Raw genomic sequence first — 14,022 nt, 5'->3', positions numbered from 1 at the left:
TGTGATGGTCCGTGTTCGGGAAGATCACAGACCCCTGCCAAGTTCCAGGAGGTAAAGTTGATCTTCTGTGCTCACGTATCACCTGTGTAGGTTACCATCACAGCATTTATCATGCTGTAGTGTACAGTCAACATCTGTTTATGAGTCTGCCTCCCCACTAGACTATGAGTTACTTGGACAGAGAAATTGTGTCTTTCAGCTTTGCATGACCTGGCCACTGCCAACTCTCCAAGTTTAACTCACACAGCTTTCCCCCGCCAACTTGGTGGTAAATGTCTTGTATTCCTAGCACTCTATTTGAATCATCCACAATAAATATTCAGTAAATGAAGTTGAGGTAAATGTGTACTGTAGATGTGCAAGCAGAGGTGAATCACAGGTTCTCAACACTGACTGTAAATAGGATACATCTAGGAACCTTTAAAAAAATACAGGTATCAATGACCCACACCTGTCCATTTAAGTCAGAAGCTCTGGGAGGGGGGGCCTGGACACTGACATTTGAAACTGAAGTGATAAGGTGTAGGTGAGGCTGCGAGCCAATTGGTTAGATGGTCACTGGGCATGGATTTGGTGAATGGGATGCTAGAGACAGATGTAAGTATTGATGCTTGAGGTACCTTTTATTCATGAAATTCTATGAGAAGATTGCTGGAATTATGCTTATTATTGGTTCATTTTCTCAAAATATTCCCTGCACAATATAACGGTTGTTTTGTTTTTCATGCAGTAGCTCAACTGACCAGCCAGGAACCAGACTGAGTCATTCCACAACATTAATGTTCTTGAAAGAACACTCATCACAAATACACATGTATTTGTTTAAAATAAGAAAAGAGTAGCAAGTGGAGAAAAAGAAGAGTGGGTTTTAGATACTTTTACATTTATGTCATGATATTAGGGAAAGATGTCTCAAATCTAAATACTTCCTGGTTCTCTTGAAATGCCGTATTCAAACCTTGTCTCCTTGTTTATGGTGATGATAATGACGGGCAATATATTTTCCTTCTTTTATAATATCTGTGTTTACTGTAACAGAGAGGCCATGCCATGTGTTGATTTGAGAAGCTTTTATAATTAACAGGACTTGGAATAAGTTCTACATAGAATAAGAAAGACCAGTTTGGGATATTAGCATTTGTGGGAGGACTAAGTGATTCTGGTTTATAATTTTCCCATTAAGAGTGCTTTCTAAGAAAAGCAGTAAGTTTTGAAAATGAACACAAAAACAGTAAAAAAGGGAAGGAACTCCTTTTAAACTGATCATTTAAATGTTAGGAGAAAAATACCCTAAAGTCTCACAGTGTCAAAACTAATATTCAGACTCTCAATCTGTTTGATTAAAAAATTTTATTGAGCTGTAAAATAAATATATTTCCATTAAATATTAAATAAATTATTTACAACTTGAAAAAATACTTTTTATCTCCATGCATCTTTATATACAGAAATAAGACTTAGGGTTAAAAAGTGACAATTGAAAGTTTAAAGCCATCAGAATGGAAAGGTTCTGTTTTCTCTGGATCCACTGAAAAGAGAAACCAATGCATCACTCAGGTTTGTGACTTCGCAGTGACTCGGATCTGATACTCTGTTAGAAAATAAAACAAAGTGTTAGAGAGAAGCTCAATTCCAACATAGCTTTAAGAAAATGTCAAAGAATAATCAGGAATCAGAATTTCTGTCAATTTTTTGTCTAGGATGTCTTGTGAAAACTGCTAAGAGCTTTTCAGAGACAAACTATCCCTTTGACTTGAATCTTTCTTTCACATCAGCTTTGGTTATATGCCTACTTAGGTAGAGACTGCATATGCTCAACCTGTTTCATCAAATTCTGCTTAATAAAACCGCAGCAATAGTCATGAGAAATAGTTTTCCTAACCAAATCTATGCAGTGGATATAACTAAAAACGAAGATGAAGTGGCTCAGTGTATTTATGATATATAGTTAACTTAGAATATTTAGTACCAAGGGCATAATAATAGTAGATACCAGTTATAGGCAGCCACTGTGTGCCAGCTCATCATAAGTCCTTTTCCTAAAGTCATTCTGGACCTCCTCTGAGAAATTTCAATTGCACTAAATCACCAGAAATCAACCCTTATTCATGCTGGTGGTTTTAGCTTCAGATCATTAAGCCAATTCATTAATAAATTTTGATGAATAAGTATTGAGTATAGAATTGTCATGGATAATTACCTATTTTATGACTTATTGAGCTAATTCTGTAACAGGCTCAGAACATAGTGCCTGTACTCAACCAATGCTAAATATACTGGTTCTCCAAGCATCTGGAGTGTTGATTAAAAATGGTACTACTGACTTAGTAGATTTAGGAATATGCATATTTAACAACCATCTAAGTAGTTCTTAAGTCCACTGAAGGCAGAAAATAATAACTTAAGGATGTGACATCTTTCCCAAGTGTCTGAGGGAATGGAGTTCCTTCTTCTAACCAACTTTAAGTGTGTCCTTGATCTTACCTCCCTCTTCCTCTGGAAGTTTGCGTCATTAGCTGTTCACTTTAGTTATCAATGAAATATTCCTCTCTATACCTTCTCCCTACAACATGCTCAGCTCTCCCTCTTTACAAAAAAAAAATTTAATAAGAACTACAATATATACTCTGACCAAGCTGCCTCTCAAATCTGAACCCCTTCTGCCCTCCTACTTCTTTCTGTATAAGGGTATTCTACCTGTTGTTTCCACTTCGTCCCATTTGTAGGGCAAGCTCCTGGATGCTGGCTCTTCACCATGTGAGCGCAGCCTATCAGTTCAACCTTATCTTCCTCAACGCCATTTGAACTAGGCCATTTCTCAAACAGTTCTAAAATAATCTAGCCCATATCACACTATTTATCTTCCTTTCCCTTTTTAATCGCTTGTCCCCATCTCACCAGTTCTTTGAGGCTCACCTCCAGTGCCATCCGTATGCACATCCTTTTCTGCCCCCTAAATGTATCCCACTGGATTCTATTTCTCCTTCACTGGAAACTCCTCATGTTCCATTGGTGCCTTTCTTATGACATATTTTATTTCCCCTAGTATTCTCATTCCTTACACTTTTTTTCTATCTACTAAACACTAAGTTGTTTGAGAACAGAATTTGTGTCTCCCTCATCTTTATATCCCTTATAATAGTAAGGACATAGTCCAAAAGGACATAGTCCATCCTCAGTACTGAACTCCAGCTCATGATCAAAGAATAACACTTTAATGTAGCCAATGTTCACAGTGTATAATTAAAAAAACATGTTTTGCTCATTTTTCTTCATATAATAGATGTTATATTTTTTTAATTGTAGGATATTATATAAAGATATCTTTTAAAACTCAAACCTGTAATATTCTCTTTAGTTATGCTATGGCATGTGCATTTCCATTTTCTTGTTGAAGTTTCTTTCGTTCTTCAGCCACACCTTCATATTCCCTGAAGTATCGTTTTCGAAGCCTTCAGAGAACAAGATATTCTACTGTTATCAAAGTTCTATTCATCTATATATTGACTGGGGTTCCATGAGTACAGGGAATTCCTTTCATAAGTTGTTATAGACCGTTTCACACTTATGGACCACTCCACCAAAACAAAACCTAAACCCAGCTAAAAGTATCATGAATGTTCTTTTCAAGGGGATCTTTATGTTGACTTTACATAAACATATTTCCAAAGTACTGAGATTTAAATAAGTGTGCCTTGAGATGCAAACTTTCAGAAGGCATGAAACACATCCATGTCCCACCACCACCACCCCGCCGCCAACTTAGCACAATTGCCATGCACAATTGGGAGATGAAGATAGTATAGTTTTACCAGAGAAGGACTGTATGCTTATACAAATTAATCTGAATGCTTAGTTTTTTTTTTTAAAAAAAAAACAGGCTTACAAAACAAATTGAGTTTTATTTATTTCTAAATATAATAAATACCTCTAGTTTTACTTATGACTACTTATTACCAAAAAACTCAATGGTCTGAAATGTCTTAGTGTTGTACAAGTAATTCTATTTTTAGTAGGTCTTTATCTACTAAATGTTACTATTAAAATGTTAAGAACTTTTGTTGTGATGTTTGGGGAAAAAATCAAGTTCAATTATGAAAGCAGCAACTATGTCTTAGGCAATATTTGCTATGTGTTTCAAATTCAGGGAGAATACCAGAGAAAAGGACAACATGACAAAGTTTTTCCATACTTTTCCAAATGATTATTAAATATCCCAACTTGAATAATTACAAGCTTAAATAATTCTTTCAAAACATCTTCCCTAACTGGCAATTTCTTCTTCTTTCCTTCGATGTCAAATAGTAATGGTTTGTCTGAGGGAATCTTTGCTAAATACATTTGCATGTTTGACTTGAGGTACTAACAGACTGAAATAAGTTCTAGGGTGTGCAAAACAAATTTAAACCGCACATAAAACTTTATGTGCATCATAAAACAGTATTCTATGTGTCACTTTATCATTATATGATCTGAGTTTAAAATAATAGCAAACAATGGCAGAAGATAACCCCTTGTTTCCTGAATGGCAGGAGTAATAGATCATGTACACAGTCCAGCTGTTAAAGTAATTTACCGAGACCTAAAATTAGAATAATGAGTCTTGCTTTCCCCTAAGCTCTAGTAGCTCATGAGTCATTATAGAGCCATTCACACCCTCCCCCAACTTCCTTAATTCACTGACTTATGTTTGACAGACAATGTCATTTTTACATAGCCACCAGTGTCTACTACCTGGGACAGTCTAGTTCTAACATTCATTGGTCATGCAATGAAGTATGTGGTCTATTATTACAAGTACAGGGAAGATACTGCAGGAATGAGACAGTAATAGAATTGTCCCTGCTTCCTATGCCATGCCATATGGAGGAAATTTATGTTAATAATTGAGTTCCCATATTGCACTTGACAATAATAGGCATAAGCTCTAAGTATGTCAGTACACCATGCTATAAAAGTCCTAACTCAGAATTTTGCATTCTAATAGGAGCAGAAGACATATTTTCTTGGCTCCTGGTTTGAAGCTCTTTGTGATTTTTTAGTACCAAAGCAATATCTCTGACAACCTACTATGAACCAGGCCTTAATTAGCTTTGGGGAGGCTTGTTTTAGCTTAATATAGTCATAGACGATACCAACACTCCGAGATTTGGAAGTAACAATGAGTAGCCATATAACATGAAACAAAACTATCAATTTAAGTTCAAGAAAAGGGCTTCATGTATTAAGTTTCAATGGTGGCCCAAGTAATATCCATTTAACCATATTCTATGAGTTGTCAATGAAGTGTAAAGATATAACCAAAGATCATATGCCACCAATAGAAAAACTCATCTCAAATATGATACCACATTGTGTTAGAAATACTGAAAAATATTAACCTGGCATTATTTTATCAGGGATTTTTAAGATATGCCTTACTTACAGGAGTGTAATAATAACAGCAATAGCTGTGAAGCTCATGGCGGAGACAAAAGCAGCTATAGCTGCTAAAGCAATTTTTGATAAATCGCTGTTAGCCATGCTGTGAATCTTCATGGACTTTTCCCCACATCGTTCACCAAAGTAATCCTGATGACATCTGCAAACACCCATATTTTAAAATTATAATCACTGAAAAAATTCCAATAAATTTTATGTTTGCTTTCCAGATCATAAACGACCATTAATTCTAACATCAAAAAAAGTCATGCCATACATTTATTTGTATTTCAAAATGATGAGACACTGAATGCATTTGAGCCAAAGATCTATTAGTATAAGAAAAGTTGAGATTCGTTTGGGTGTGATATTCCAAGACACACCTTTTCGTTCTTTGTGCTCCATGTATGACCAACTGATGAGGTCAGTGACTTGTTATGGAGCTAATACATTCCACTATCATTTAATGTGCTAGCGGCTTTCGGGGGAAAGGAAGCTAGAACAACATTATGTGAAAACTACCTTTAGTTCCCTTTTTATCAAGAGGTTTTGTAAATATATATTGTAAAATGATGGTTTTCACCAGGGTTTAGCAAACTATCACCCATGGGTTAAATCTGGCCATTTGCCAGGTCTTTTACAGCATGCAAGCCAGGAATGTTTTTTCTATTTTCAAATGGCTATATTTTAATTGGTTATACGAGTACTTACTTCATCTTGACCCACGAAGCCCAAAATATTTCCTACCTGGTTCTTTAAGAAAAAGTTTGCAAACCCCTGGTTTATACATTGAAAAAAATAAATGGTTTTCTGCAGTTAGGGGTTTCAGACACAGTGTTAGAAATATAGAATTCTACATAATTTAGGAAAACTTACTGGCATGATACTGTTTCCAGGTGCTCTATAAATTTGCATTCTCCATGAATGCAGAAATTTTGGAATTCTGCATCACATGGATTTTTCTTCTTTCTATTTCTTCTATTTTTTCCATTTTTGCCTCCCTTTTTCTTTCTTTTGGGTTTATCTGAAGTCTTTTCACTTTCAGTTTTGTCTTTCTTGGGCTTAACTACCTGTTCAACTAAAAAAAAAGATTTATTGATAACAGTCTCTCTTCACCTGGAATACCATTTTGGAGACATGAGAGAAAGAAGTCCTAGCAGTGAAGCTCACAGGGATAGCAGCCATATTTCTCTCATTATTTAACACAACTCATACACAATAATTGAACAAAGAGAATATCTGTATTGTGTGGCGCTTAAAGGTCTGAACCCCTTTGTTATTTTATTAGCTTAGAAACATATTTTGAATTTATCTGTGTCAGTAATATTGTTATTATTGATAATAGGAGTAGTAGGAGTTACTTGTCTAAGAAAATGCATGAAATATTTTAAACATTTTTTCACTTCTAATACATACCAAGTTCTTGGTAATGAGCATTAATTTAATTAAACCCAAATCACAGTTGAATGGATTATTACTATCCAGATGATACAGATGAGAAAAATGAAGCTGAGTAAAGACAAGTAAATTGCACTAGGACACTTAGCTAGAAAATGGCAGTCCTGGGACGTTAAAGCCTAGTATTTCCCTACCATATTATGTTTTTTCTTGGAAAAAGTTTGGTTCCATTAATTAAAGTGGGATTCGAGTATATCTGATGATTTTCTTTACTCATATTGGTCTTGTGCTCACTATCATAATTGGGAATTAGTGTGTAATACTTGAAATGAAGAAAACAGAATTATACATTAGAGTTGATCAATTTTCTCCAACTCCCAGATTACAACAGATTATAATTAATTGATACCTTCTGGGGGCTCAGTTCTGTGATCAATCTATTTGAAAAAGGGGAGTCCAGAAATATATGTACTTGCTGCTTCATAGATTCATCCTAACTCTTCAGATCCACAGAAACCTTTGTTCAGTGTTACAGTTATGCGGGGTATAGTATACCCATATGCTAAATATAAGAAGAAGGAGTTTCCATGTTAGATCTGTGCGTTTTCTTATACTAATTCCTGAATAGGTTTATCTGAGCTAGTATTTAGCAGAGTCCAGTGGTAAGAGGAAAATATCATAATGTCATAATAAAATTAGTCATAATGGTCCTGCAGTACCCATTAAATAGAAAACTCTGGAAACATAGGGAAGGGTATCAAAGATAGAACCCTAGGATTAAGGTAATGACCAATAAATATTATGAATATTTTAGCAGTTACTGTATCAACATTAACAATAGTCAAATTAGGAGCAATGTTTAATAGGTGCTATGCAATTTTTATATTGAAACTTTCCTCTGATGATAAGAAAAGTACCACAGATTAGGATAATTCCTCTAACAGAAACATTTCAAATCAATATGATGTACTTTATCAGATATATTACAAATTTTAGACAGAGACAAATGGTCACTATGCTGAAGTGCTTCAATAGACAACCCCATGGATCAATTTTCTATTTTACAACGCATTGCAATTTTATCCACTAGTCATTTTCATCACCAACAATTCATTTGGCCTTATGAAATGTTAACCTGAAGCATTTTTAAGACAAAAGTTTCTAGAGTATTAATGGTCTAATCTCATCCCCCGCAAAAATAAGAACTATAGATGGACCCCCTTCACCTTACGTATTATAAAAGCACAAATTCTGGGGCTTCCCTGATGGCGCAGTGGTTGAGAGTTCGCCTGCCGATGCAGGGGACGCGGGTTCGTGCCCCGGTCCGGGAAGATCCCACATGCCGCGGAGCGGCTGGGCCCGTGAGCCATGGCCGCTGAGCCTGCGCGTCCGGAGCCTGTGCTCCACAACGGGAGAGGCCACAACAGTGAGAGGCCCGCGTACCGCAAAAAATAAATAAACAAAATAAAATAAAATAAAAGCACAAATTCTGAAGCAAAGGAGGAAAGTGGAGTGTTCGATAAAGCTTTTCCCACCTGCCACTTAACTCAGTCACTGTCCTCGTGGTGTCACCTGCTATCCCTTCACCAGTTCTGGGAGCTAGACAGATGGGGAGGATTCAGGGAAACTACAGTCAGGAAAGAAGGGTCCTTAAGTCCTGCCTCCATAGTGGACGCTCCTAGGATATTTAGAGCTGATTTACTGATGATCTGCCCTCAAACTCCAAAGTAATATGAGGGTAATGAACAATACTGATCTCTTACTTTGGTACCCTCATTTTAAGCAAATGCTCTTTTTAAAAGTTCAGATAACAGCAAAAGAGAGGAAAATTATAGGTCACTATTATTTAACTGACAAATGAGATTTGGGGTTAAATAGTGATTTTAGCAATATAAAATCCATGCGTATTTGCCCTTTAATATTTCCATAAGGTGGTATTACTATTATTATTACCAATTTCTCAACATCTAATTCACAAAGGCTAAGATTCAATCTTTCCTCTCCCATTACTTCTTTCTGTTCCCTTATTTGTGTCAAAATGCAGTTATTTAGAGAAAAGTGGTGGTGGGGAGTGGCTGTAAAAGCTGAGATGCTAAGTATATAGGACTGGTTGATGTTTAATCTGTTTCTCAGATTGGGGGTGGGGGGGTCGTGTGGCAGAGTATCTGGGACCAAACAGATTGGAGTTTCTCATTCTGGCTGTGGAATTTGGGGCAGAATGTTTAACCTTCTTGAGCTTTAGTTATCACATCTGTAAAATGATAACAATTCCTACTTCACAGAGTTGTGAAGATTAGACTTACTAGACATAAAACGTTTGTTAGAGTTCCAGACACATAGGATGTGCAAACAAATAGCTCTTTCCATCTCAGTTGCTAGCTTACCTAGTGGGGTATACAACAGTCATACATGCAAGAAAGCCCCTGGGAGATCTGGGGAGCAGCTTTTCTTTGGAAGCAGCTTTGCTCATCCAAACCACACATCTTATAGGCTACACTGTCACCTTATCCTCTACTCACCTTTGACTAAATCATCTACAATGTAGCCAGATATTTGTGGTTCGTTATCGTACTCTTCTGCATAGTCAGAGTCCATCCCCGAGGACAGTTCGCTACTAGAAGGCATTTTACTCTCAGGAGAAATCTTACTTCCCGAGGACATCTGACTTCTTGAGGTCACCTCAAATCCATCAGCAGTGTGGTCCCCAGAAAGTGGTTCCCCTTTCCCAGAGTAGGTGTCATTGACGTCTAATCCAGCAGTACAATGGGCTATGGGAGCAAGAAAAAGGGAAGAAAAGAGAAAATAAAGCAGAATGCCTCTTCTCACCAATCAGTTGCATTCAGGAGACAGGTTTATTGTCAAAGCAGTTATTGCACATGTGCTACTGTTTGTGATTGAGTCACTTATGAAAGCAACTTCACATTTTGCCAACAAATGGCTGTTTGTTGTGTCAGTTACAGAGCTCCTTTCATTGTTTTCTTTTCCACAGATAGCCTACATTAATTTCCACACACCCCCCAAAAAAACACTACCAAGTAGGCAAATTAATGTAATATAGTTATTTAAGAAGTAATATCTAAATATTGTCGTAACTTCACATACCAAATGCATTTGTAGTTTCTAGAATGTTACCTGTCCCATTTTAATAAACAGGTTCTAGAGATAAATACCAGATTTTCCTAACACGTGCTCACATTTTTAACAAGAGTATGTATATCAAATGTAAACAGTAGTTGATAACAATTATTCTTATTGCCATTGTTTCTTATTATTGTTCTTACATAGAGTAGAAACTAGGGACTAGGTAAGATTTGGGGCCCAGAGTTAAGCCCCTGCTTTATCTTTTAGATTTCAATAAAACAGCGTCAGAGTGGTAATTTTTTTTTAACATCTTTATTGGAGCATAATTGCTTTACAATGGTGTGTTAGTTTCTGCTTTATAACAAAGTGAATCAGTTATACATATACATATGTTCCCGTATCTCTAACTTCTCCCTGGGACGATGCGAGGCCGTCTAGAAAAGTAAAAACAAAATCACTTGACAGAGGACATGGAGAATTTAGGCAGGAGGTAGCACTCCTCGGCCCGAGACTTAACCCCTCTTCTCCAAGATCTGCGGAAATCACTTCACCTCTCTGTACCTCGGTTTCTTTATCTTATCTTTATTTGGATCACAGGATCTGTAAGTTCTCCTTCAGCTGGACTAAAGTAAGAGTACAAGGATTCTCAGGCTCCCTCTTGCTAGCCTGGAACATCTAAGACACCCACCCACTTTTCTCTTCAGCCAGGGAAGGAGGAAGGGAGGGACCATAGGGAGGGAGGGACCTCGATCACCTCCCACGGGACAGAGCCGGGGGCGCCGAGGGGCGGTTTTTTTGGAGAAGCAGCAGCAAAATTCAAGAGGTGCCCACGGTGGGAGAAGCGCTGGGCAGCAGCTCAGAGCCGGGATGTCCTCACCTGAGCCGAAGATCAAGAGCGACAGCACCACAGGCGCTGGCGGCAGCAGCGGGGCTCTCATTGGTCCCTCGGAGCGGCGGCGTCGCGGTCTCTGGGGCAACTCGGCCGGGAGCTGCTGGAGGGAGGAGGAGGTGGTGGGGAGAAGGGGGACAAGGGGAGTCTTGCAGGGCGTGCTCGCAGGCCCGGCCGGGCTCGGGCGCTGGAGGCAGCTCCTGAAGCTCGCCTCGGGATCCCTGGGCTCCGGCTCGCGCGCAAGGTGTGCGAACGTTCCGGAGGCGCGGCGCGCACCTGTAGCTTTATAGGCCGGGCGGAGACCCGGGCATCGCCTGTGACGTCACGGCCGCCGCGGTGGGTGGAGGCGGGCGGCAGCCCCGGGAGAGGTTACTACCCCCAAACCACACACGGATGCCAGGCGCCCCACCTTCTGGGACCGTAGAGAGCCGCTGGGAGGAAATGAAAATTAAACCCCTCGCTGCAAGCTGAAAAAAAATACCAGATCTATGTTCAAGGGAAGGAGTGGAGTTTGGGAGCTAGATATCTGACATTCAAAAATCCCGAAGTTTTTCTGAAAACCCTCCGAATATACTTCGGTTGATCTAGTATTACAACAGACAGGGATTAACTAGAGAAGTTCCATATTAAGATGTAAAAGTACTTTAAGACCAAGAATGACTTAACAATAGCCCGATGTCTTTAACAAGAATAATGAAATGCATTAAATGACTAGAGAGCACACCTCCTAATGAGAAGCTGCTTTATTCACCATATCTCAACCGGGGCTCTTTCCCACCCGCTACTAAGTGGCCAAAATTTCCAACCACCTCCCTTCTGGTTTCTTTATGTGTCCCAGGGCCCTCGTCAAAGTCATTATTTATTGATCATTTATTTTGCAGAACAGTACACTAAAAATATTACCAGTGCCATCTCATTCAAAAACCTTGCTAAGTATCATTTTCCCTGTTTTACAAGAGGGACTAATGTCAGCTTTACAAAGCAAGGAGGACTTTACACAGCTGGTCATGGCAGAAGTCAGATAGATTTAACTTCAAGTTCATCTGACTCTTAAAATCTCTTTCCTTTCTGATAAAGGGATTTAGACTAAACTTCTCTTTGAAAAGAGAATTTCTGGGAGAGAATAATATTTAACATAAAGGAATAATCTCTACAAGTAGCACGTTGGCATTTGGATGAAGGGTGGTCCCAAGACTTTGCCTCTTGGAATACCAAGATAAAAAGGGCCAGCTTTTAGGGCCCATTTAGAAGCTAGTAAGGCATTTTAATCATGACAAGTAGATAATATGAAGGGAGAGGGAGAAAGCTGCTTAATTTGACTAACTTTGATGTAGAGACAACTCCAGAACTGGATTTCTCTTGACTTGAGGAATCGAAAAAAGCACTGTTCTCTCTTAGTGTTTCTTTGTCCTGAAGATATGTATCTCTTCCGTGACTGTTCCAGTAAAACAGCTCTTTTCGGAATGTGGGCCACAGTGCATCTTTCCTAATTCTGGGAAACTTTTTAAAAGCTACTTATTTTTTAATGACACATCATAATAAAGTAGGCTAAATAGTACCATATGTTTAGTAGGATAAAATAAACAGTCATGAATCATGTCTTCTCTCCTATTGGACACTTGCGGAGAACATATTTTGTGTAATCCACTTGTTTTATGTTTTATGCAGGGAGGTAGTAAAGAGGGAGATTCAATGATGACCAACTCCCTGATCCCAGTAGCTCAATGAGGCGAGAGTCAGATGCATAGGAAAGTAATTCTGTTACATCCGATGAAAAGAAGGATTGGGTGCCATGAAAAACCAGGATGCAGTTTAGTTTTGCCATGTGTATCATGGAAAGTTCTGTGGAAAGATGGAGAGGCCACTCAGTGGCCTTCCCAGCAGAAAGTGTAAATGGAAAGAATACCTGAAGTCGAGGTGTGACTGAGAGCCGAAAAGCAGACTAGAAAGATGACACTGCCCATTCCAGAGTGAAGCAGGGGCCGGCGTGGTCATCTTTTTTGGTGAATGAGGCAACTGTGATTCAGGGAGATTCACAGTCTTACCCGCAGATTTCAAAAGATGGAGATTTTGTTTAGCTTGCAGGCTGTCAGCCTACACTGGTGCATCTTTCTGCTCTCCTAGGTTTTGATTTTGTTCTAGTCCCCTTCTTCCCTTTTTATTACTCCTTCTTCTTAGTGAGGTGAATGCAGGTTGTGCATATCTGTCATCGAAAGTGTTTTACTTTGAAGTGAAAGGGGCTGTTTACAATGGAAATTGTTCTGTCTTTTTCCGATTGGAAATTTAGAGGGTGATAATTTACATTGGTGTGGAATATAACATGGCATCATAGGGACAGAGTGCTTAGATTCAAACAAGTTGGGTTTTCATATACAAATTCCACCATATATTAAGTTACTTAATATTTGAAAAATTTGGATTCCTCATCTAAAAATAGGAATAAAGATCCCTGCCTGCTGTTAAGCAGATTAAATGAAATAAGATACATAAACGCTAGCACAGATCCTAGCATATCGTGAGTGCACAGTAGATGGTAACTATTATTAACCTTGACATTATGATAGTTACATTATATTAATCACATTGAAGAACTAAGTGACTCTTATAAATGCAGCTACTCACAGAGTAAGTGAATAATCTCCTCCAATATTTTCAAGCCATGAACTTTATACCTACTTCACGTTAAGATTAAACATTTTGAACATTTATGGTTCATCACAGGGTATCATAGGCGTCATCATAGTTGCATCACAATGGCAGCACCCCTGATGACTCATGGCATTCTGGAATATATGCATGAGAAAGAAACCAACCCCATGTAAGTGTGGGATTCCTTACATTCTGCATGTTAAGTTGAGACAAGAAGGAACAATTGCAAGAATTTCAAGTAGAGAAGCAACTCTTCTTTACCCTGATAAATTGATGGTTCCCTCATCTAGTATAAGGTTAAGGGCAGCCCTAAAGGCAAATGTTCCTAGCCAACCACACTCATTTTGGTGCCTAGTATCTGGATCCTGATAATATTTTATATGTATAGTGGAAACAAACTCACTTTGACTCTGCTAAAATGTGTGCTATAGAGCCCAGAGTAGAATTATGTGTTTGTTCATATAGCTGATCTTGAGTTTTTACAGATAGCACCAGGGTCTGAGTAAATATTACATCATGGTTATTGTTATGAGTCAACAAATGAACTCCCAAACTAAAATTAAGAAATTCTCTAAAATATAAGC

The 14,022-nt window shown here is 38.3% G+C and overlaps 1 protein-coding gene across 1 annotated transcript; it reads right to left on the bottom strand.

Annotated features, from left to right (window-relative positions):
* Window positions 1-1,384: 1,384 nt before the first annotated feature.
* On the bottom strand, window positions 1,385-11,172 carry AREG (amphiregulin). The gene is made up of 6 exons (XM_067734716.1): window positions 10,778-11,172; window positions 9,339-9,587; window positions 6,298-6,499; window positions 5,426-5,581; window positions 3,341-3,452; window positions 1,385-1,591 (listed from the first exon to the last, which is right to left on the bottom strand). The coding sequence occupies exons 1-5, from the start codon at window positions 10,836-10,838 to the stop codon at window positions 3,359-3,361; spliced, it is 762 nt and encodes a 253-aa protein (XP_067590817.1). The 5' UTR covers window positions 10,839-11,172; the 3' UTR covers window positions 1,385-1,591; window positions 3,341-3,358.
* Between the last annotated feature and the right edge of the window lie 2,850 nt (window positions 11,173-14,022).

The sequence above is a fragment of the Pseudorca crassidens genome, chromosome 4 (assembly GCF_039906515.1).
Source record: "Pseudorca crassidens isolate mPseCra1 chromosome 4, mPseCra1.hap1, whole genome shotgun sequence".
Taxonomy (NCBI): domain Eukaryota; kingdom Metazoa; phylum Chordata; class Mammalia; order Artiodactyla; family Delphinidae; genus Pseudorca; species Pseudorca crassidens.
This window is presented reverse-complemented; position numbering and strand designations above follow the sequence as displayed.

Excerpts from the sequence above, each read along its gene's own strand:
- AREG (XM_067734716.1), bottom strand. The coding sequence starts at position 10,838 with ATGAGAGCCCCGCTGCTGCCGCCAGCGCCTGTGGTGCTGTCGCTCTTG. Across the intron at positions 9,588-10,777 it reads GCTCTTGATCTTCGGCTCAG|CCCATTGTACTGCTGGATTA; the intron begins GTGAGGACATCC and ends TTGCTCCCATAG. Across the intron at positions 3,453-5,425 it reads GCTGTTATTATTACACTCCT|GCTTCGAAAACGATACTTCA; the intron begins GTAAGTAAGGCA and ends TGTTCTCTGAAG.